The sequence below is a fragment of the Ciconia boyciana genome, chromosome 1 (genome assembly GCF_034638445.1).
Source record: "Ciconia boyciana chromosome 1, ASM3463844v1, whole genome shotgun sequence".
Taxonomy (NCBI): Eukaryota; Metazoa; Chordata; class Aves; order Ciconiiformes; family Ciconiidae; genus Ciconia; species Ciconia boyciana.
The window spans coordinates 196486543-196512019 of NC_132934.1; the positions used below are offsets into that span (position 1 = coordinate 196486543).

The window sequence follows — 25477 nt, forward strand, 5'->3', positions numbered from 1 at the left end:
CTGATGACCAACTTTCCCAAGAGGGTCTCATACAGGCAAGAGACAGGCTTCTCCAGAACCAGAAGCAGGCAGGATGTGTCAAGGCTGTGCTGGATGTGGTGCCCCAGAAAGGAGAGTGGGTCTCTGCCTGTGCAGTAAGTCAGGCAGGGCCAGAGAGGTGCAGCACATTTAGCGCACAAACCTACAACACACTGTGCCAATGCAGGACACAACAGGGCCATACCATTGCCTTGCTGTCCAGAAGGCTGAACCAACACCTGGTTCGTGCTCATCTACGACCCAGGCATGTGCCAGGCTGCCTGCCCTCCCTTCTCTCCTCTCTGTGTTTGTAGCTCTCCAGATTACTCCTGACCCCTGCATTTATCCTTTTTTCTGCAGCCACTAATTCTTCCCACTGACAGCATGATGCCCCAGAGCTCTTGGATTATGATCTCCAGAAACTTTGTGCTAGCTTTTCCTCTTCCTTTAATTTTTCAGTGGGAGGCAACTCAGTGTCTGTTATTATTCCTCCCACCAGTGGAGCCCTCTGGTTACAGGCTCAGGATGGTCGGTCAGTTGTCCAAGCTATGCAGTCACCGACTGCCTCTTGTACGAGGGAGATACAACTTCATCTGAAAGCCAAAGCAGCCACCCAAGCTCAGCTCACCCCTCCTGCCCACCCACAACTCCCATCAAATAGCTGTGGGGACCATGCTGAGTGCAGTAACATGAAAGCCCTGCCCTGCTGGTTTGCCCATGGTGTGACAGTCACAGCCACAGGATTTCATGCAGAAAATACTCACCAAGGAAGTAAGAAGGAAGAGCAAGAAAAAGCAAATCCCTGAGACATTAATGTATTTTCCTATTTGCTTTCCTGTTTCACCATGAGTGTTTGTTGGGGGTTGTATTTTAGCCTGCAGGACTGTGTCACAGCCCCTGGATACACAGGAAAAGGAGAGATTTAAGGCAAACTACTTGTCATAAAGGAAAAACAATGTTTGCCTTATTAACTTTCACTTCTTTCATGAGTACGTTTACGGATGTCTTGTAGGAAAATGTCCCACAGAATCTGAAGTATCTGAAGCAGGAAAACAAAGTCATATTTTCTTGGTGGTGCTTAAAGACAGTGGCAGTCCAAAAGCTAACACTATATTCCATTTTGCTTAATGCAAATGTGATCTGGCTATTTCAATAGTGGAGAAAAATGATAATTTTATATGGGGATCATAATCTTCAGGGACACTTACTGGATGATTAGTTTTCTGCCCTCTCCAAAGCCACAGCTAGTCACAGTTGCAGTATTAGGCTTATTTTTGATGCATCATTCACCCTTCCACTTCTGTCTGCATCAGGACTTGCGAGCAGCAAGCTGCGGACACAGCATTTGCCACGCACCAGAAGCTGAGCTTCATATTTTCTAGCACTGTCTCTCAGCATTCGCTTGCAGAGTGCTTCTGCGAAAAGCACGTGCACATGCACAAGCCCCGTGTCCAACTATTTGCAGAAGGATAGCACAGGAGAAGGTCTAAGATCCTCTTTGACTCTCTCCCACTGTTCATAGGCAAATCGCACCATTAGTCATCAGGGGCTGGTGAAGACTCAACTCTTCTTCATACCTTTACTTTGGTCCATCTCCATTTTCTCTGCTGTTTGTAAATTGGACATGTTGAGGCTACGATTCTCATTTGCGATCAGTACTTTTCACAGTGAAGTGACTGAGGATATAAATTTCCTGTGTCTGCCACCTACAACACTGAACTTTACGACAGAGCAGGATATAAAATAAATTTATGGTGCCATTTCATTACTAAGGACCAAGCAAAAGCAACCTGAGATGGGAGCTGTGAGACAAAACCAGAGCTTGTTTTATAAGGTATAGTTTATATGGTTACAGATTCGAGCATTACTTTTTCACGGCAATGAGGCCTTGGTTTTTCTGTGGTTTTCAAAATAAAAATATGATGCACAAATGGGCCGTATACCAAGCTCCTCTGTAAATTTTGCTATGGCAAATGTCAAACACAGACAATGGCAGGGAAAATGTGTTTTCCCTATGCTTTCAGCAGAGCATACTTAACTACTTTTGTTTTTGAGACATTTTCAATGAGGAACACCTGGGAAATTAGTTCAGCCTCTTACCCTTAAGCACAAAGCGAGGAACAATTCCCCAATTAGAGCTCAGTTGAAAGGAAAGAGAGCAAAGAAGCAAAGCAGTCCAGCGAGCACCGTCGTTCTGCAGAGGGCAAGGTGAAGTCTGCGGAGAGCAGCCTGAGTCACGCACGGGTGCAGACAGCAATGCCCGTCAGGGGCGGCTGCACAGGAGATGTCGGCCCCAGAAGGTGGGAGATCGGCAGAGCCTGAAGCAGGTTGCGAGCAAAGGTGCAAATAGATATCTTGGCAAGGACAGAAGAGTAGGATTAATAACAAGGGGGGGGAAAGGAGGATAACCACCCTCCTTCAGTTTACAAGATTAGGAGAGCTCCTAAGGTCTGGTAGGGGCGGCAATGCAGCAACCGGGGAAGTGAGGAGGGGTTGCGTAGCAAGGGAAGAGCCAGTGCACAGCACAGCCCTGCTGGGAAGGGGCTGGGGAGACGGGCACATGGAGCTAGCGATTAAACAACTTCTCCTTCATAAGTAGAAGGGTCCTGGTGGCCTCTCTGTGGCCCTCCTTAGCAGAGAGGGATTTAGGAAGCACGCAGCAGGCAAAAGAAAGGACAGTCCGCAGGAGCAAACTGTTACCGTTCTGCTAAGCTCATCACCCACAGGGAAATCTTAGGGGAAGAGCCATCCCTGGCACCAGACCTCAAAAAAGAGCTTGTGCTGAATGTTTTTCTAAAAATGGGGTTTGTTCTTTCTCTTCTCTTTTGAAACAACAGCTGTCAGTTGGTTAAAAGAGAAACATTCAGAAAACATGTTGATTTCAAGCGAAGTTCCTGCAGGGAAAATTCATTTTTAAATGACAAGAGTTTGGGCTCCCAATTTGTCATTTCACAGAAATCTAGAATTTCAGGTTTAAAAAAACCTGTAGGAGAGCACTGGCGTGATGATCAGCATAATGCAGTACCACAGGGTATGGCACAGCAAGAGGTTATACAGTTTGATCATTTCTACCTCAGAGTGTACTAGAAGTAACTCAAAGGTTATAATGTCCATAAAAAGTTTGATGCTCCACTGTAACTCAGGAAACAAGACAAACACTTCATCCCTTATTACGGGCCTGAATGCATGTGAAACCTCAAATAATACTTTGACTGTCATATGTATTTTGAAATGTCAAAAGGTGGTGTGTGTACAATCATAAAATAATAAAAAATATGTAAAATACAATTATAAAAGGCAATTAAGCACCACAAGTGTATATTTCTTGAACCTGCACACTGTTCCAATTTTGTTCTAAATTTGTCTTTTAAAATGTATATTAACTCTGACCAGGAACAAAATTTACTTCAAACTCTTAGTGTTATTGCCCACAAGCTGGAAATATGGAACTCCAATTAGCTCTGTGCTAAATGTCTGTACATTAGCTTTATTCCCCGCTGGCTGCGTAATCAAGGCTCTTAGCACTGAGCCTCCCAGCAAAAGGCTCCTGGCAGAGCAGGAACCACCACTAACTTCCAGGCTTCCAGGAACAGCTTCCAAGGCTCTGCCAACCCCCTCCACTACAGGAGCTCATGGAGCGAGAAGTTGTCTTTCCGGTAGCCAGGAATCAAAGCCACAAACTACTAATTTTTATATGAATTTACATTCCATTTAAGGTTACAAATCTCCCAATGTTTCCTCTCTTTTAAAAGCTATACTTATATAGAAACGGATATTTCAGGCCATAAGATAACTGTGAGAATAAATACTTGCTCATGTTTTCTACTGGTGTGGTTACAGCATTTGCTTTTGAAAAATGCATCCAAATGCACAGTTCTGTAAAGGCATTTACATTTCCTAATTAACACACACAGCCTGCTTCAAACCGAACAGAAGGAGCAAAGGCAAAATCATTAGAAATACAAGGCAAAACACTCCAGACATGTTAAATCATTCAGCAATCACTTGGAAAAACAGCAGACAGACAAAGCCACTTCTCCATTCCCCCATCATTGCTGAATGCTAGCCTAGGAACCAGAACTAAATAGACCTTATCTGAGACATCTTCTCAAGAGCTGCTGCAAAATCAGCGCTGCTTGTATTTGCCTGTACCTTTCTGAGTCTTTAAAAGCCAGTACAGTGGGATAGGCTTCAATTTGCTTTCACTCTTCAGACTGAAAACATGCGAACAAATTACGCATTGAGTATTTATTCCAAAACAAATCCTAACATACTGTAGACATCATTAACAATTCGATGGGACTGGCTGCATTCAGTTGGATTCCAGCTGTTCTCAGGCGTATTTTGTAAGTTAACTAACACAGTCTGCAAGTTTAAAAAACCCCAAGGAAGTGTTTTCAGTCACTCACTTCAAGCTTTCTTCTGCCTTTCCCCCTGATACCCACGACTAGTCGTGTCCTTGGTGAGTAATGACACATCCATGCATGCATTGTTTGAGACAAAATGAGCAAAGCTGGAAATATGATGGATTCTGTAGAGTAAGAGCAGTCTAATTCTCCCTAGAGACTCTCTACTTCCTGTGATCTGTGAGACAGTGAAAGACTGTGAATACATAAGTAGATGGAGAAGAAAGTATTTGTTGAAGTAGAACTGCTAACGCTTGTGCTTTTCCCTTTGTGTTTGTTTCAAATTTAAAGTCAATCTGATAAGAAAAAAAGAAGGACAAGGACTATTTCATTGACTCATCTGAAAGTGATTGTTTTCTTTCTATATTAAAAAGAAAAGTCTTTAACTGGTACGAAAAAAAAAAAAAAAGGAAAAAATAAACCTGACAAAACGAACCATTCTTTGGACTGAATAGAAAATCTCAGGGAAACTCAGAACATCCAATGTTAGTGGCAGAGTTAAAACAACTACTCCTTCTCTTCCTGTCATTTGACATGGATCCCATGGCATTTTATTGTCGCTTCCTCACAGAGTTGTACTACGGCATGTTTCAGAGTGGTTCCCAGGAAAGGGGTTGGAAAACTTGCAGTTGAACATCTCGCTTTCACCTGCAGTGTAGTGCTGCATATCTCTATGTTCAGTACAGGAACAACATGAATGTAACCCACCGTGTATTCACTATTCAGGTTTTAATGGAAAGCGTTTGCAAAGGGGAACACAGCAGCAGCAGACTCTTCTCCCTCCATCCCTGCAAGCGCACTGGTGCTCACTTTCCCCCCCTCAGCTGACCTTAGCTCATCCCTCTCCCTCCTGCTGAGGTTGTGTTGTCTGGATTTTGCAGAAGCTGATTAAAAGAAGCACATTTTATACTGCAAGCTTGCTGGTGAGAGCTGTGACAACACCGGCCTCCTATTTTTCATCTTGACTGATTGTATTTAACAGTCTGCCCTGTTACATATGATTTACTGGTACTTGTAAAAGCACCGGAATTGACTGGGTTAGTTTTTTGAACAATGCTTTTGATTGTCTTTAATTTAATGGGCCAAGTAGAAACAAGCTGCTCAAATGAATTCTTTATTGCTACTGTCATTGCACACAAATTATGAGATTTCTTATGGGGAACAACAGTCACTTGTCTGTGAGACAAACATTAAATAAGAATAATAACCAAGCTGAAATAGGTATGCTGTAACACACCCCAAACCCCATAACAAGGCATAGAAAATATAAAATCCTTCAGCTCTCTAATTTCATAGACTGTTGGGTGGCAAGTCCAGCCTGGTGGACAGAGCCGAGGACTGGAACAAGCAGCCACCTGATGCTCAGGACTTTGGATCAGGACTGCAGGCACAAACAAGGGAGCCCAGAGCTGCATCAGTATCCTGAAGGTAAACCAAAGTTTCAAAACACAGCAGAGTTTAGAGGTACCAGGCTGGATTTTCTGTGGTTTCTATGTTCTTGGAGAAGAATGTGGCTGAACAAGACCAGACAGGGATGAGACTCTAGAGGAAGCTGTATCATATGAAGAGAATAAAACTATGCAGAGCTGGTCAGATGTAAACCACTTCTCAAATCCTTACACACAATGATTGAGCCATATGTTCTTTTCTTCCTGAATTGCAAGCAAGTCCTCTTGCCTTTGTGGTAGCCATGCACTCAGCTCCCCAGCGCAGACCTACCCTTTAGCTAGATGTTTCTGCTCATGAGTTACTCCTCCTGAATGTGCAAAAGAGGCCCCAGCACTACAAAACAACACATTGGTTGCTGTGCCTGTGGTGGTACATTTATTCACCTGTGGGCCTAAGATGTTCATAACACACAGAATTGCACAATCAGCTTTGTCAGAAGGACCTCTGAAGTCCTTTGGCCCAGCCCCCTGCACAGAGTGGGTCACACTAGAGCAGGTTGCACAGGGCTTTGTCCAGCTAAGTTATAGGTATCTCTAGTGATGGAGGATTCACCACCTCCCTAGACAATCTGCTCTAGTGTTTGACCATCTTCACAGGTGATCAAACAATGAGAATTTCCTGTGTTCCAGCCTGTGTTTGGTGTCTCTTGCCCTGTCACTCTGCACCTCTGAGAAGTGCCTGGCTTTGTTCTGTCTACGTCTTCCCATTAGATAACTGAAGACTGCGATAAGATCTCCCTTTGCCTTCTCTGAAAAACCCCAGCTCTCCCAGCCCCTCATCCTGACCTGTCCTGTTGTGTGCCCCTGTCCCTTGACCATCTTGGTGGCCCTCTGCTGCTCTCATTCCAGTATGTCACATTTTTCTTATCCTGGGATTCCCAAAACAGGGCACAATTGGGAGTGGCCACACAAGTGCTGAGTAAAGGGGTAGGACCACTGATGCTGCAGGCCACACTCTTGCTAATGTAGCCCAGTATGCAGCTAGTGTTTCTTGCTGCAAGGGCACATTGCAGGCTCAGGTTCAACTTGCTGTGTCCAGGACCCCCAAAGAGGGCCTTTTGGCAGAGCTGCTTCCCAGCCAGCTGGGTCCAGCCTCTCCTGTTGCATGGCGTTATTCCTCCAAGGGGCAAGACTTTGCATTTGCCTTTTTGAACTTCATGAGGTTCCTGCAGGCTCATTTCTCCAGCCTGGCAAGGTCCCTCTGAACTGCAGCCCTGCCCTCCAGCATATTGACCAATTCCCCCTGATTTGCTATCATCTGTGAGCTTGCTGAGAGAGTGTTCTATCCCACTGTTCAGGTTTTTAAGGAAGATGGTAAGCAGTATTTGCCCAGTATCAATCCCTAATGGATGCCAAAGTCTGCCAGCTGGACTTTGTGCTTCTGATCACAACACCCTGAGCCTGATGGTCCAGTTAGTTTTCCACCCACCTCATTGTCCATCTGAGATCTGCAGCAAGCTGAGATACTCTACGGCTTTTTCCCAGACAACTACAGACGAACCTGGGTATGAGAAGGGAATTGCAGGAAGAGGTCTCAGGCCACACTCATGCTGTTGAGTGGCTACTGGCATGATTTCATGTGGAGAATACGTCACTCCCAGGCTTGATCTATGTGAGCCTCCTCCAGAACTGGAAGCCTGGAGCAGATGAAAACAACCCTCCTGGCCAGCAAATAACCTAGGTCTAAAGCAATTAAATTATAATCAACTGATTGCAGCACTGGGTGAATGCACTATACTGCTTCTGGATCTAAGCAGGTACGCCTGCATGGTGCTGTACTCTGTGACTCTCCAGACCTGTCAGCACCAGCTCAGGAATCGCTCCCCGTCTGAATCCCCTTTCCATTGCACAGCACAGACATCCTCTTCTTGGATTACTAACTGCTGTGGTGTGTTACGCTGAAGGGTTTTTATGCATCTTGAAGGGCTTATCAGAAACACCACTAACTGCACCATGTCAAACTGAAGGGTTTTGCCCAAATTATGACAGAATTAGATCCTGGTTTGATTCAGGATCTGAATTGTCCCATGGTGAACATTAACCTAAGGGGTTTGTAAAACAAATCCCCTGTGACGGTGGGAAGTTGTTAATCTGCTGTCTCTGAACATTGCCTTCTGCAGATATTCCCACATTTTCAGAGAAATTTAAAACAGAAAATTCAGGACATGTGTGCCTCAAAGATCATATCTTTTTATCAGCATCTGTGGAAAGAGGAAGCTTATATGTCTTTTTGAAGGTGGATCTTAGCTGCAAAGTTCCTGACAGAGAGCTGCTTTTACCTGTCTTTAAACAAAATATGAAACAATAATAGAAATGGTAAATATTAATTATGTTATCACTGTATTTCTCAAAGCAGCTAATACATTTAAGTGAATTTAAGGATCTGTCTCAGTTTTTCTATTCAAGTATGCTTTTTTTTTCCCATTTTCTATATGTTGACAGGTATGCAAATATGAAAGGGGTCTAATAACACACGAAAAGGGCTGTGTAACACACTGAAAACTAATCAAGTGCATTCTTTCCATAGACTAGTCAGAAAGCAATCAGTTGATGTCTTCAAAACAATTTGCATGGCAATGATCTTCAATTGCTATTATCCCATAGCAGATTTTTTTTTTAATCATCTGAATCACTGCACAGCAGCAGCTATAGGAGTCCATTTTCATTAATTAAATGTGATTTATATTAAATGTGATTTATACCCTATAGTCCAATTTATTTGACAAGCACTTTTAGTGAAATATCAGGAGTATAATCTCTCTTGAGCAGTTGTCTTTTTTTTTTTAAATGAGAATTTACAGCACAGGTGATCTTCTCAGGTAACATCTAACACATGAAAGTTTTCATGTGATTTTTGTTGGTTATTTCCCACTCATTAATATAGGTAGATATGCTCCTTTGTGAATTAATTTCCTATTCATACATAGTTAAAATGATGTACATCTCTGAAATACAAATGCAATTCTTACATCACCTGATATTCCACTCTTTCAGAAATATTCTTTATATTTAAATGACTGCCATCCTCTTTGTGAAATACTTTCTCCCCCTTCGCCTTTTGTAAAAGACACTGTATACAATACATGTAGTGTCTGTGCACTTTAGCTGTAACTGTGGAGTGCTCTAAGCACTTTAGTTTAGTAACCGTGATGTCTTGCCGAGGGGGTTGGACAGATGCAGTATGTGTTTATAAACACCTATGCAACATCAAGCCCTATAGCAATTACTACTAGATCATTGCTAGGAGTATTATACATAGAATAACTATCATATCATTCTCCAAATACACAGAACATATACAAGGAATCATTGTGGTTTCCCTGCTTTTCAAAAGCTTTACTATGGCTGACTTCAGTAGCGCTGCTCATGGGACAGCCTGGCCTTCTGGACTTTGACTGAACGAGGCTGGTGACTTCTTCCTCAAATGCAAAATTCACCCCTAAGTTCATGTTATTGATTCACTTTTTCTTATGGAAAAATATGCCTCACTTTCAAGATGGAGTTGGTTTGTGTTGTAAGTCTTTCCTGCTGGGGGCAGGGATTTCCCCCTGCCCACAAGGAGGGGTACACGGTACAAAGATATGCATCTCTCACCCCCAGCTAGTAACTTCCACCCATGGCGGAGGTCATCCCTCTCTCCTTGGTCACAGCCTCTGTTCAGTGTCTTGTCTTCTGCCACGGGGTCAAAAAGGAACAGGAAATTGTGGTGGTTTCATTCCTTCCAACCACATGACTCCATGGGGGGGCTGGGCTGCTGCCAGCTCAGCTATGGAGAGACTGGCTGAGATGGAGGATAGACATGTGCCCCACCATACTCTTCTGTCCTTCGGTACGTCTGTGCCATTATGTGATAATTTGGAAGAATATTAGAAATTTATGCATTCCACTATTTTCAAAACATTGCAACCCTTCAGTTGGGAGCACTAGAGAAGGTTTATTTGGTGTTGCTGTTGCAGCAATGAGGCTGGCTGCCTCCCCAGGCATGACGTTCCTCATCTTTATGACATGCCAGTGTCGGGGACCCAAGGTAGGTGGGGGGTGGATTAATTTTTAGTATACCTTCAAGCATTTTTGAAACACTGATTTTACTTATCTGCTCCCTTATTGTTATCTGTCTCTTGCCCTGTGATGTTCCGCAATAATGCCAGACTTGCCCAGCATAGTCTGGTAGCCTGTGCGCATGGTTGTTCTTTCCACTTTGCAACAGCACTACAAACAGACCTTTTACAGTGTCTGTACATGCAGACTTTCAACCTTTACATCCTCTGTCTGCTGCAGGACATCTTTTTGGAGACTGACATTTTCAGCACACCCATGCACTTTCTCTGCTGTATTTAAAAAATGGTATCTGACACAATTTTGAAGGGCTTTTGTTAGATGCCTTTGTTTGCCTGGGATCAGAAAGCCCAAAGCAATACAAATACTTCACTGCCCTTTCTCCACTTGCTTCATTTGATCTGTAGCATCTTCCTTCTCATTTAATAAAGAGTTCAATCTTAAAAAGATGGTTTTGTGCTTCATCATTTAAAAGATGTGCAAAACTGTCCAAAGGATACTTAAACCAGAAGATTTTACATTCTATAGGGCTCCCTATCACATTGGGATCTACAGGCAGCGTTCATATATTATTGCAAGAGAGGCAGGGTTAGACTTGCTAAAACCCCTTGTCTTTATCTTTGCTTTGATTTATTTCAGCCTTTGTTTCCATCAGATACTTAGCATTGTGAGGAACCATAACACCATTTTAATTAAAAAAATTATGACTTGACCACAGATACATCTGCTGCTACCTTGGCTTATATAAAAAGTAAACCAGAGCATTGGACTAACATAGGTTTTTTTGCTTCTGCCAGTTGTGTATACACAGTATAACAGCAATGTATATTGTGTATAACAGCATATAGTGTATATGTGTATAACAGCAACTTCCCAAACTTGCCAGCTGTCCCTGTTCAGGATCTGTGTCTGACTGTTTGCATAACACAGCCAGGTACCCCTACTTTACATGTTTAGTTTGCTTCCAGAATAAAACAGGCAAGTTTTACCTCACCTCACTGAGTCTCCCTATCAAGACTGGACTATAGGTTCAGTGAGGTGGTGGCAATGGGCTCCATACATTGCTGCATCCAGTCTTTGCTGATACAAACAGAGGTGCCTTGCTGGGAGGAGGCTGGGCAGGTGACTGGAGCCCCTGACCTCCAGAGTGGGACATGATAGTAATTTCAACTCTTTTCCAGTTGTGATGGATCTAATACCTTCCAGCAGCATCCCTCCTGGCTCTCTGCTACTGTGGCTTGCATAAGCAAGCATGTAGGCAATCCCCATCACATGGGAAGAACAAAACTGACTGCTCTCCAGTGCAAGCCTGAACACTGCACTTCCTGCATAGGGCACACCTGTATGGACGCATGCACCCACAGACACAAGGACTGAACACCACACTCTGCACACTCTGGAGGGAAGTAAATCCAATTCTGAAGCTATGCTGCTCTGTCTCCACTGGGCCTATTAACTCAGACACAGCATGGCATTAACAGCTCTTTATGGCTCTCAACCCACAAGTTCACTTACGGCCAGCTTGAAGCCCAGGCAAAGAGTTTCCATTTGTGTGCCCCCATGGAAGCAGACATACCCAAGGTTAGTGGAGGGTCATGCAAAGACAATAACAAATGCTCTGAAGGAAACTATGCCGAGACTGACTAATGACGTAGAAAACATCTATTGACAACCTCAGGACAATAAGCAAATGAAGGTTGTTTGGAAGGAAAAAAATGGGAGAATTTCTCATAATCATCCAAATTCTGTATAGACTTTTATTTTTCAGCTTTGTCCGATAGTAAAATTCAGCAAAAAATTAGTCTTTCACTTCATAGATTAAATCGTTTCATAGATTAAAAACTGAAATTAAAAGTCAACTTTATCTTTCCACCAGCCTCAGTAATTCTTTTCCCCTTCAACGTTTATGCCCTGATGTGATCGCAAACATTATCCTCTTTCTGCTTGGTCAATATTGTTTTGCATTAAGTTGTAATTTCGGCTCTCCTGTGTTGGTCTGAGATTTGGAACTGTGCAAACTCAGAGGTGACAGCCTGAACTGTTCAATTAGTCCTGTCTATGCTAATTTTGTATGTCCACATTAGCATGATTGCATATCAAACACCACGGTTCCAGCTCATTGTAGTGCACCAATACTGAAACCTCCCTGGCAAGGACTCACTCGTGTGAGGCTGCACAAGTAGTAAAAGACCCAGGATTTCTAACAGTCTTCTTGCCTGTGACAAAAAAACCCCAGAGGCCAGAAAAGCTCCTCTACAAAACCTGAAATAGCCCTTTAAAGCTTATCATGCCAATGCCACTAGCTGGAAAAGAAAGACTTTTGCTGGAGATGTCTAGTGGCAAATCTGATACTAATCAAATACTGCTGTAGCAGGAAATGACATAATCTAGCTAGGGACCAGAAGAGAGGAAAGGAAGCTCAAAAGAAAAGAAAAAAAAAAAAGGAAGAAAACGTGAAAAGGAAACAAAAAAAAATGGTACCAACTTTTATCCATATATTCTGTTGGTAGATTGGTCCGTGCCCCAGTTAGTGATTGCAGATGATGGAAGTAAACAGTTTTCTGACAGTCACTCCTGACTGTGTTGAACAGAAGACCACATCCTCCTCCCTTGACTTTCACTGAGCTGGACTACATAAGGCAAACGGTTTCAGCTTCATCTTCCCTGCCAGATTCTCCAAGCCACTGATTGTAGCAGTAAGTCCTTTCCTGCAAGTGTTAAGTTAACCAGGTGTATTGGGTTTGCACAGCAAGGTTTTGGTAGCAGGGGGTGCTACATGGGTGGCTTCTGTGAGAAGATGCCAGAAGCTTCCCCCCATGTCCGATAGAGCCAATGCCAGCCAGCTCCAAGATGGACCCGCCACTGGCCAGGGCCGGGCCCATCAATGATGGTGGTAACGCCTCTGTGATAACATATTTAAGAAAGGGGAAAAAACTGCACAACAGCAGCTGGAGAGAGGAGTGAGAATATGTGAGAGAAACAATGCCAGAGCAGAGATTCCCCTGCGGCTTGTGCTGAAGACCATGGTGAGGCAGGCTGTCCCCCTGCAGCCCATGGAGGTCCATGGTGGAGCAGATACCCACCTGCAGCCCGTGGAGGACCCCATGCCGGAGCAGGTGGATGTGCCTGAAGGAGGCTGTGACCCCATGGGAAGCCCGTGATGGAGCAGGCTCCTGGCAGGACCTGTGACCCCATGGAGAGAAGAGTCCACACTGGAGCAGGTTTTCTGGTAGGGCTTGTGACCCCATGGGAAGGACTCATGTTGGAGAAGTTCATGGAGGACTGTCTCCCATGGGAGGGACCCCATGCTGAAGCAGGGGAAGAGAGCGAGGAGGAAGGAGCGGCAAAGACAACGTGTGATGAACTGACCACAACCCCCATTCCCCATCCTCCTGCGCCATGGTGGGGGAGAAGGTAGAGAAATCGGGAGTAAAGTTGAACCCAGGAAGAAGGGAGGGGTGGGGGGAAGGTGTTTTAAGATTTGGGTTTGTTTCTCAATACCCTGCTCTGATTTAATTGGCAATAAATTAAATTAATTTCCCCGAGTCGAGTCTGTTTTGCTCGTGACAGTAATTGGTGAGTGATCTCCCTGTCCTTATCTTGACCCATAAGCCTTTCGTCGTATTTTACTCACCCCTGTCCAGCTGAGGAGGGGGAGTGATAGAGCAGCTTGGTGGGCACCTGGCATCCAGCCAAGGTCAACCCACCACACCAGGTTAATCTCTCTTGAAACTGGGTGACCAGGACAAGTAATGCATAAAGTCTTTGTCTCATATTTTGTACTGATTTTTCCTTCCCAGCTTCATTTGCAGTGTGTGTTATCAAACCCAGTGGGACTTACATAGAGATGAAACACTCTGTTGAATAAGAGCCAGACTGGATAAGGCTGGTGACTTATGCAAAATTATTTATTTTGGAATCTAAACTGTTAGATCTAATCGGAACTTGATGGAATTTCTATACTCTTATTGAAGCGCTCTCTTTTTTTAATCCTTACTATTCTGTATAGACATACACAACCCTTTACTCAAGACCATGAAGTGGCCTATCCAAACTGTCTCTCCAAAGGAAAATGCTGAGTGGAAAAAGTCTGACTTGTCTTTCTGCATAATGTTCTCTCTAAACAGGCAGATATGAAGCTACAATATTTTAGGGACAGAAACAGAAAAGCATTTAAAAATTAAAATCAATCCTAAAGGAGAATCTTAGGAAAGCGGGGACAATAGAAATAGGAAAACTATAAGGCAGTGGAAAAGCAAGGAAAGATTCATGAAAGTGGAACTAGGGGTTGCTTCTATGAGAAAACTGTGGGAGTAAAGAAAGATTCAGGCACATCTAGGTTCTCGCAGCTCCAAGGTTCCAGCTTACTAGTAGCAATAGAAGAGCTCTCTGAAAAATGTGCTGGCTTTGGAGACTAACTTTGTGTCAGATCATCTGTGGAACAAATCCAGGTATTGTTTAAGTCAAATAAATTCATATTTCACTACTGTCATACAAACACAGTGGAGTATGTTTCACTCACTAAAATACTATGTTACACTTCATGCACCCCATTGTCTTAGTGGTCTATGAAGAGCTTTCCAGGAATTTAAATCTTGAAACCATATTCTTCCTCACCTCCACGTTAGAAGATGCAATATTGACCTCGGTAGCCACATGCAAGAGTTCAATGACCAGTTCAGGCACAAGCTTCTCACCAGTAAGCTCCTCCAACTATGGCTTTAAAAATGTCTGTTGTTTTTAAATGATCATTGATGTTCCTTTCCCTTGAGGGGCTTGGAGGATGTCCTGGGGCATGAGGAAGCAGGAATGAACATGGAGACACATAGAGACTGTGGTGTGCAAGAGCTTGCTGTGGTTACAGCAGTATCTCGGGCCCTGAGGAATTTCCATGCCTTTCATGAGGCTCCTCAGGGGACTCTCAGATCTTGGCTGATGTATGTCCAGGGGCCATAGCAGTGCAGAAAGGTAAGTGCTGGGGCCACATAAGACAGAAAGGCAATGGGACAAACAAGAGCTGGAACAGGGTATGGAACATTGTCCACTAGTGGGTAGGAAAGTGCTTGAAGCTGCCTGGGGTGAGGAGATGTCATCTGTAAACAGGGGAGAGGGCATCTACAGCCATGCTTTTAAACTTATTTTATAATTATGACCAATAATCATATTGACCCTGCTTGCAAGTCACAATGAACAGCCCTAACTCATCCATTACACCCAAACTCAAGTCTCAACAATGCCAGCGCTGAGCGTGTAATAGATGTTCACCGTCACGGGTACCCTCATCTCTCCCCACTGAGTGGGCAGGCAGATGGGCCAGTGTTAGCAGCCCTCAAGGGCAGGCAGCATGAACTGCTCCTTACTCTCTCAAAAGTGGTGAGTCCTACCCAAGAAGATACGCCCCTACATCCTTGCCAAGGGGAACGTGGAGTTTATACACCATGTCCAAGTGCCAGGCTAGGGAAGGGGCATCATGAAACAAGTGTGAGTAGGAGACAGCGGAGAGATGCATGTTTTTCAACAAAAAAGGCATTTGGCAGAAAACTGTAAAATTTCCTGTGTGAGACCCTATGAATTATTGCTGGCTGATTTGAGACATATCTGGATCGAGCTGAAGGAGGACTTAGGTAAGGAAACAATTTGGAAACAAGACTAGGCTTTTTGCTTTATTTCCTTGCGTCCTTCTCCCTTTCTGAGTGAAAACACCACAAATTGCTTAAACTTAGAGGGCAGTATTCTCATCCTTGCAAGCATAACTAGCAATGAATTATCTGCTCAAAGGAATGCTTTGGTCTCTAAAGCAATGCAATGTTTTCAAAAAGCTGTTCGGTGAGAATCAATAATATATACAGTAAATCTCTGGCACATGTAGTTAGGGGCACTAAATGCCTTCAACTCGAGACACAGTTCACACTATGAGATTGTAGCTGTGTTGTTGACTGTGTTTCAAAGAGACCATAGCAAATAGAGTCCAAATCAGCACATTGGCAATGTGCCCAAGAATGGCATGAAAATTAATCAAGTAAGCAGTAAAATAGCATCATAATAAGGTTTCTGCACTTCTTGGCCTAATGCAGATGATGTTTCAAGTACACAAGTTTGGAGCACTTACCAGCAGGTGCTGTGGCAGTTTTTGGTGCTGGAAGTAAGCTCCTGCGTGGAGTCGCTGTGCTGCTCGATACCTGCGTCGCGCTCTTGCTGCTCCCCTTGGGGACGTCTTTAGAAGGTGCGGATGCCTTAGGAGTGATTTGCTCTTCATTTCCAAAGCTGGAACCTGCAGGAGACCAAAACTGCTCTAATTATAAGTTCATAAAAAATGTATGTGCACTGTGGCATACAGACTGAGCTTGTATCAGCAATTATAATCTACAAAGACATATTCTCATTGCAACTTGGGCTAAGTTACATGGACTTTCTCCAATACAAATGGTTATGTAGAAATAAAGAGTTCCCAGCAACTTACTTAAACGCTAACTCTTGGCAGCTGTTGGAGTCTGACTAGAACAGGAACTTAACACCTGCTTTTGGGCTAACTCCATAAAGGTATCTGACTGCAAGGCTCATAAAGAAACCATGGAATTTCTAAATATCTGGGTGGATGAGTTATTTTTGACTTTGTGGCTGCTACAGGAATCACCCTACACGCTCACCCTAACACCTGGGAGTTGCTGGTTGTCAGAGTAAGGGGGAATAGCAGGGCTCAGTGGTGCAAGGCATCAAATTCTCCTACCCAGGAGGGATTTCCCACAAACAGTCCCTCAGACCACACTCAGATATTTCAATAATAAGATGAAAAACAAAAAAAAAATTCTGCCTTAACCCTCACATCCACTTCAACCATATTCTCATAATGAATCTTAGGTTACCAAGGTTTCCAGTTTATATTGACCTCTTTCAAAACCTCTAATAGGTTTGGTTTCCTCCTGCATTTGTCATCTAGGGAATAACGACATCCTAGGCTCCTTGTAGATATAAGGAAATCAATCTTTTCTTAACATTTGAAAAAGGCAAAGTTGGAGTGTCTTCTTTATCTATTGAGTAAAAAGCCTAAGAGGAGCAAAAGATTACAGCACGTCCAGACTTGAACATTTGCAGAAGGATGAACATTTTGTTTGACAAAATGAGTGGAGATAGTGACAAGAAATACATAGGATTTCAGAAAAGGGCTATAATTTTTATTTCCATTATTTTAAAAAGATACGATACAATACTACTTAGGTACTGCCTGCAGAAAAATGATAAAATTATTTTAATAATAGGCATGTCCAAGTCTCCAGTATTTTTAAGATGTAGGCTTCTTAAATGTGTGCAAGAAAAGGAGAGATTTTTTTTTGCCTTTCTTACTGAAAAGCCACTAGAAAAAAAGTGCCGGTTGGAAAAGAAAATCCTCTTTTCTGATAAAGGAAGAACATACCTTTTGGCTCTGACAAAACAGTGTTAAGTTTTGCTGTGTCTTTAAGGCTGTTTGCATATAGGTCTTAATTTAAAGCACGTATCTGCAGTATACATGGACATCTACAAACACATTTGACCTTTGTTCACATAATAAGCCAGATTAAAAATTCAAACAAAGCAACCTACTGTACACTATGCAAGAACAGGAAAACCTGAAGCATTTGTCGTGCTGTGCACAGCTTTACACTGCTGTGCACATAACAACCCCTTAGCACATCAGGTCATTGTTTTATACCCACACTACACAGACTTTTCACCTGCGTAACAAACATTTAAGATTACGTGCTGATTTATCTGCTGACAAACACTGCTGACTTCAGTCAAGTCACGTCAGCAGAATGTCTGGTCCAGCCTGGCCCGATCTCCTCTGCAGCTGTGCAGGAGGACACCTTGACCAGGTGCCAGAGGGATGTTACAGCATGTGTGTCCACCTCAGTCCGTCTGCATCATGCTCCTGAAGTTACTCCTGAAGTGGTCTCAGATATATGCTTACCCAGTTGGTTTGGGTAGCACCGCTTGTAGAAAATTTTTTCTTTCCTCAGCTATTCGTTTAAAAGTTTCAACTGTAGAAACACTAACCTTGAATAGGAAATGATTCCTATTATTTGCAGAGAAATGCCGTTCAAGTGCTCTTTAATTGAAACCCTTTATTCTCTATTGTGAAATGTATTATATGGAGAACGTTTCAGCTCACAAATGTGGCCGAATGGGAAGCAATTCCCGCGCTGAAGAACGAGGTGTTCAGGGGAGTTACATAACCTCTCATTAAAAAAAAAAACCTTAAAAAGCTTTTCTAGGTATTGAAGATGAAGTGCCGCCAGCTACAAACACTTCTACTGTCTAGAACACAGCACAAGAGTTCTGCTAATTACAGGAATGAGTGGGTGGGAAAGCTGACAAACACAGCCTCATCAGGTCCCCTGAATGAGAAATGCCCGGTGCCTGGAGAGAGCCGGCCATGCGCCTCGTGCCATGGCTGGACAAACCCCTTCAGGAGAAAAAAAGAGAAGGAAAAAAGCAATAGCTTTTGATGTTTTAATAAGAAATGGACTCAGGGAGACAAGCTGCATCACTGTACAGGGTGTCCGTGGCAAGGTGTCGGGGGGCTGCAGGGGCGGCCTGCATGAGGAGAGGCGGGGGCTGCCCCATGCCAGACACAGCCGGTTCCAGCCGGTTCCAGCCAGCTCCAACAGGCCCACCGCCAGCTGGGACCATCAGCCAAGCTGGAGGCACCTCTGGGAAAAGGTATTTAAGAATGGACAAAACACTGCCCTGCAGTGAGGAGTGAGGAAAAAAGTGTGAGAAACAGCCCTGCGAGCACCAGGGTCAGAGAACAAGGAGAGGGAGGAGACATTCCCCACAGCCCCTGGGGAAGACCATGGTGAAGGAAGTATTTCCCTGCACCTTGCGGAGAGGACCATGGTGGAGCAGATATCCACACTGCAGCCCGTGGAGGGCCCCACACCAGAGCAGGTGGACGTGTCCTGAAGGAAGCTGCAGCCCATGGAGAGCCCTTGCAGGAGCAGGCTCCTGGCAGGAGCTGTGGCCCCTGGAGAGGAGCCCACGCAGGATCAGGTTTATCCTGAGGGACTGCAGCATGGGAAGAACCCATGCTGAAGCAGGAAAAAGTGTGAGGAGGAAGAAGTGGCAGAGGAACTATTATGGACTGACAGCAATGCCCATTCCCCATCCCCCCTGCGCTGCTTGGTGGGGAGGTGGGATGGAGGAGGTAAAGGAGTTGGGAAGGAAGAAGTGAAGTTGAGCCTGGGAAAAAGGGGGGGGGGGGGAAGCTGTTTTAGGTTTTTTTAGTCTTTGTTTCTCACCATTTAACTCTATTTTAATTGGAAATATATTAAATAATTTTTCCCAAGTTGAGCCTCTTTAGCGTGTGACAGTAATTGGTAAGTGATCTCCCTGTCTTTCTCTCTACCCATGAGCTTTTTAATCTTATTTTCTTCCCTGTCCTGTTGAGGGGTAGTGAGACAGCGGCTGGGTGGGTGTCTGGCAGCTAGCCAAGGTCAACTCACCACAATAGCAATATCAATATATCCAGGATTTGCTGAGATAAGGTCAATGTTTTACAGAAGAGACAATATCTCCCACTTTGCTGATGACTCAGAGATGGAGTTCAGAAAGAGACAGTGGGGTACAACAATACATGCATGTATACTATGCCCCCAAAAGCAAATGTTTGCTGTTTCCATGGGTATCACTAGGGCAGCATCTAGTTCCCCAGGAGCAGGGCAAGGTGAGCTCCACCTTGCTACATATGGTGCTGGATTCCACTTTTCTTTTCAAATAGCATTCAAAGAAGAAATTAAATTAAAGATTCAGGAAAATGCATATTCCTCATGATCTAAGAGGAAAAGAGAGGTTTTCATTTACTCAGTGGAATTAACTTCTTGACAGAAAATCAGAAAGATTATTCATCAGATGGTACTTGTCAGTCCATCATGAGATAATGCCTCCCACTATTATCTGCAGTGGGTGAGTCAGTAGCATCTGCCCTCCCAGAATACCAGTTCTTATTTTTCAGTAAAAGCCTCTACAGAAACACCAGATGTGCAGTGCATGAGTAGTTTCCAGGTGATCACATCCTCTGTTGTATTGTACCTCTTCCCTCCTACTCCTCTACTTTTGCATTTTATCTAAACCAGGGGAGACTCCTTGCCTGCCTTTGAAGCACCTGGCAAGTCATTTGGGTGCTCCTACATAAAACGCCCTGGATTTTTGCAGACTGTGCTCTATGAAGAGCAACACTGCTGACTTTGCAGTAGAGTATTTAACAGACTATTAATGATCCGCTGGAGCTAAAGGCCTTCAGCCTCACTTTTATCATCTCCTCACTATGAGCGCCAAGGAATCCTACTCTTCTGCTTGTGAAAAAAATACAGGGAAGAAGAAAGGTGTTTGAAGACTTGCAAGTACTTTGGAGAGTCTCAGCTGCACCCACTCATCCCCTACACTGCTATGCCAGTAAAGGCATGCAGAAGTCAGGGCTGGCAACATATTGTAGGCTGTGTGTTCAAAGGAAACCATGACCAAAATCCCACTGGCTCCCAGGTGGCTTGAGCCACGCTCTCTCCATATCTGCCACCGTCCTCTTCACCATCTGGCCCTGCCCTGCAGCAGCTCACTTCAGGGGCTCCTCGCCCTTAGAAGAGGAAGGCTTTCTTGTGTGTATCACTAGGAGTTTGTGTCTCTTGTACGTGTTCTTTTTCTGGAATTATTGACAAAATTTACAAAAAGGCATGGAAATATGGTATGATATTTACATACAACTGCAAAACCAGCAGGAGCATGTGTGGGGGGGGAATTCTGCGTTTGACGAGAAATTAATTAAGCCATGTTGTATGGGCAGGTCTTCCTCTGAGAGGAGATAGCGATAGGAAGGGCTGCGGTCTGGAGCCCCACAGACACAGATTACCCTGCCTGCACTCGAGGGCAATAAAGTCTCCTTCTGTTGGATAACTCGGGTCCTTTCTACAAAAATAGCTTGTCTGACAATGCCTACGGGTCTCTGGTTTGCTGAGAAACAGACCCCAAAAGAGTATTAAAGCAGGAGTGCAGCTGCTTCTGCGGCTCCCCGTCTCGTGGGCTGCTATGTGAACCCTGTCGAAAAGGAGCGAGTTTCCAGCTCTTCATAGCACGTCAAGCATTCGCTGTGGTGGCAGCAGGCTTGGAGCTGTTAGCTCCCCACCGCAGCTGGAATCACACCCAAGATGCGGGGAATGTGCTGGCATCGTGAATGTTCACTGAAGCACAAACATTTACCCAGGGTAAGAGCAAGCCCTTTCCATCTTAAAGATCCTTAGACACTACTTGACGGCAAGTTTAATGACAACAAAGGTATGTCTAGTTGTTGCAGCAGTGAGCGCACTTAGCATTTCTAAAGCACTTTCCAGCCACAGAACTCAATGAGCTTTACAAATAATGAAGGAGTTGAGCTGCTCTTCAAACTCACACAGCAAGGGAATAGCAGAGACAGACTGAGAAAGCGAGCAGGAACACCTGATGATGAATGAAGCTAGAATGACTTTTTTTCACTTGCAAAACATTGGGCTGTATTATTCCTCTGTGTTTTACTAGGCTGCACTTCTGTGCCCCAGTTTTCACGCAAAAATACAAGCACAAAATGAAACTTAAAACCACTGCCGTGGGTAATGATCTGATAAGGAAAATACCTAAACTACAGTGAATGTTGTAAGTGATATTTAAAACAAAAACCCACAAGACACACTTTTCACTAAATTGGAACATTTGCCCATCCTTCGATTAATGTCCACTCTTTATTTCTGATTTTTACCTGTAAAGTGGTAAGTAATTTTTATAGATTGATTACAAGATACGCAGCCTGTCAGCTGAGCTTTTTGTTTTGCTATTTTAAGGGTTACTGTTTTAAAGTCCAACACTGTATATTTCAATATAACGTTTCACAGTGTAATTATCAAGAGACACAGTTGAAGGTACAGCTCTGTAGCTCAAGCTGAAACAATGCTATTGACCAAGCGGTACAGTGTGATCATTAGTCCTGAGGGGTTACCGTGCTATTGATATGATGTTATGATAGTAGACAAGATTACTAGCCAGCTAATTTGTTTTTTTGTCTTTGCTGAGAGCCAGTGCCTGGTATTTCCTGATACCACAGGCGAAATGTGCAACAGATCAGGGACAAGCTGATGACAGGTTTCTTTTCCATCCAGAACAAGACGAGGCTTAAGGACTGATTTTCACACAATGCTTAAACCTAACTCACTTACCTCGAAGTATTTTTTCCCATTGCATTTTTTTTGCTCAGACAAAGGTGTTTGAGCAATAATCCCCTGTAACGTATTTATTTTAGAGGAGGGTTGTGTATGCCCACTTGCCTTTATAAAAGCTGATTTTTCATAAGTCTTAGCATTCAAAACTGAAACCTGAATTTTGAATTTTAAACTTAATAACTTCCACCAAAATAAGGAGCCAAATCTGCAGCTCCTGTCAGCACAGGAGACAGCTCTCTGAGCTTTAGATGGCTTTGGGTCTCTGCACTGCAGATGACTACCTCTGAGACAGCCCCTTCATTGCCAGGGAGGAAGTCTGGTGCCATCACTGACAATTAATGACAGCTATGTGATCAGTCATGGCTTTTGTACACTACCACTTACATCTGTAAGGGATTGCTGCATGCCCTTCCTTCTCCCCGTGCCCTCCATTCCTAAAGCCAAGCACCTTTCTCCTATGACACCTGCTGTTGGATGGTTTTGGTCCCTCAGGTCTGGCCATGCAGATAGCTGTTGGGGCACCTGAAGGGTAGGAACCCTGCAAAGCTGACCATTGCTGGAAGAGCTGCAAAAGCACCTCTGTGCAGATGCGCTGGCAGGCTCCTCCTTCACCTCCAGCTGCCCGTGATGGTTCCTGCAGCCAGAGGCTGGATCCTGCACTTCCAGCTGATCCAGGCATGCAAAACACAGAGGTGGTGTTTCTGAAAGGGCAGAGGGAAGCATCACCTCTTCAGGATGTGCTTTCCTAACTCAACTGGCAGTTGCACTGCCAGGGGAGCACTGGCAACCCTACTCGTGGCAGGATGCCCTTGCAGACATGGGCTTTAGTTGAGGCTTGGTCTATCAGGCTGTATCTATGCTGCTAAATAAAACCCAGCCAAGTGGTGTAGGCTGGCTCATCCTGACACCACTCAGGCTTACTTGGCAGCTTCTCTTGAGAGAGTTAGAGTGGACCAAACCACAGCCACAGTGTGAAGAACAGGGCAAGGGATCAGGAGACCAGGCTTGGCCTGGCCTCCAGGCCCTCCCCTGCTCACCACTGCAGCTGGACCCGCAGCCAAGCAGCATCCGCCAAGCCGGACTATGTGTGCTCCCAGCCCTTGGCAAAGGAGGTCATTCAGCTTAGCCTCACCTGCAACGAAATAGATTTAAGAGAAGTGAAGATGTTTTGCCTCTGCCAAGTGCTAGAGCATGACCATGGACAATATGTGAGGCTCTGCTGACATGTAATAACTTGTCATGTCTTGGTAACTTGATTGTATGTTCCTCATTTGGATCTGACAATTTGGCTCTAGTTTTTAGTTTTAGCCAGGTTGCAATTTTAACCTAAATACTGCCCAAAATTTAGCCCCACCTCCATTAATCAAAAAGTATTTGAAGAGTCCACTGTTTGTAAAGCTGATGAAAGGCAAGTTGGAAAGAGAAATATTTTGACTTTAGTCTGGTAAAAGTTATGTTTACATGAATAAATATTTATCCTTCATTTTGTTCTTCCACCATAAATACCTACAATATCTACAGAAGACAAAAGAACAATATTTCATAATATTTCTGCACTGGTATGTGTGGATCAAACCCTACATCTGCCAGTGTGCAACAATGTGGTAGAAGCAATCAAGCTTTGTGGCACTTCTGTAATTAACTCAGTATAAACAAACAAAACTGAAAATATAATTCTGTATATTCACATGGAATTGAAGCTCCTTCCTTTTGCATGTTTTACTGTTTTTGATGACTCAGAGGTTTTGAAATCTAGATTAATTTTTCTGGCACGGATTCATCTTCAGTGTCCTTCATACATAATTGATAGTAGAAATACAGCCTTCTGCTGATGCACCTCCTTGTATCAATACTAACTTATTCATCTCACCTCACCAATTAAAACACACATTTTAGGATCCAGTTAAATGGATTTCTTACTTGAGTGGAGTTACATGCTGCTCCCTACTGAACTGTTACAAGCCTCATTGGGCAAGGTGAAAATTTCACCACAAAGTAAAATTGCTGTATGTGTTAGTGGGAGTTGCAGACAACTTGCTGACTATAGCCACACTTTGGATCACATAACACATTTTATTTGGGATCTTGTGAAATGTTACACCTCTACCAGGCAAGATGAGGATTTCATTATGTACTAAAATTTCACCGTATGTTGGTGGTAGCTTTGCCCACCACTGGTGGATTGTACAGCTGCTTGGCTAGCTGATTATTTGTATAGCTGGCTAATTAAAGCCTCATAGAGTGAAGACAGCATAGTATTTAGCTGATTAATCATAATTTTGTCAGAAAGGGTAACTGTATCGGATTTGCATGGACAGGTTTTGGTAGTGGGGGGGCTACAGGGGTGGCTTCTGTGAGAAGCTGCTAGAAGCTTCCCCCATGTCCAATAGAGCCAATGCCAGCCAGCTCCAAGATGGACCTGCTGCTGGCCAAGGCCGAGCCCATTAGTGGTAGTGTGGTAGGGTGGTAGTGCCTCTGTGATAACATATTTAAGAAAGGGGAAAAAAGCCTGCGCAACACTAGCAGCAGTCAGAAGAGAGGAGTGAGAATATGTGAGAGAAACAGCCCTGCAGACACCAAGGGCAGTGAAGAAGGAGGGGAGGAGGTGCTCCAGGCACCCAAGCAGAGATTCCCCTGCAGCTGGTGGTGAAGACCATGGTGAGGCAGGCTGTGCCCTGCAGCCCATGGAGGTTAACGGTGGAGCAGATCTCCACTGCAGCCCGGGGAGGACCCCATGCCAGAGCAGGTGGATGCACCTGAAGGAGGCTGTGACCCCATGGGAAGCCCATGCTGGAGCAGGCTCCTGGCAGGACCTGTGGCCCCATGGAGAGAGGAGCTCATGCTGGAGCAGGTTTGCTGGCAGGACTTGTGACCCCATGGGGGACCCACGCTGGAGCAGTCTGTTCCTGAAGGACTCCACTCCGTGGAAGGGACCCACGCTGGAGCAGTTTGTGAAGAACTGCAGCCCATGGGAAGGACCCACATTGGAGGAGTTCGTGGAGGACTGTCTGCCGTGGGAGGGACCCCGTGCTGGAGCAGGAGAAGAGTGTGAGGAGTCCTCCCCCTGAGGAGGAAGGAGCAGCAGAGACAACGTGTGGTGAACTGACCACAACCCCCATTCCCCATCCCCTGGCACCGCTCAGGGGAGGAGGTAGAGAAATCGGGAGTGAAGTTGAGCTCAGGAAGAAGGGAGGGGTGGGGGAAACGTGCTTTAAGATTTAGTTTTTATTCCTCATTACCCTACTCTGATTTGATTGGCAATAAATTAAACTAATTAACTAATTTCCCCAAGTCGAGTCTGTTTTGCCCGTGACAGTAATTGCTGAGTGATCTC

At 44.4% G+C, this 25477-nt stretch overlaps 1 protein-coding gene across 1 annotated transcript in view; it reads right to left on the reverse strand.

Annotated features, from left to right (window-relative positions):
• The window catches only part of MTUS2 (microtubule associated scaffold protein 2), a 201456-nt gene that overhangs the window by 65731 nt on the left and 110248 nt on the right, over positions 1 to 25477 (reverse strand). The window contains exon 4 of the mRNA XM_072854822.1: positions 16038 to 16199. Coding sequence (XP_072710923.1) covers positions 16038 to 16199 — 162 coding nt within the window. The remainder of the gene's footprint in view (positions 1 to 16037; positions 16200 to 25477) is intronic.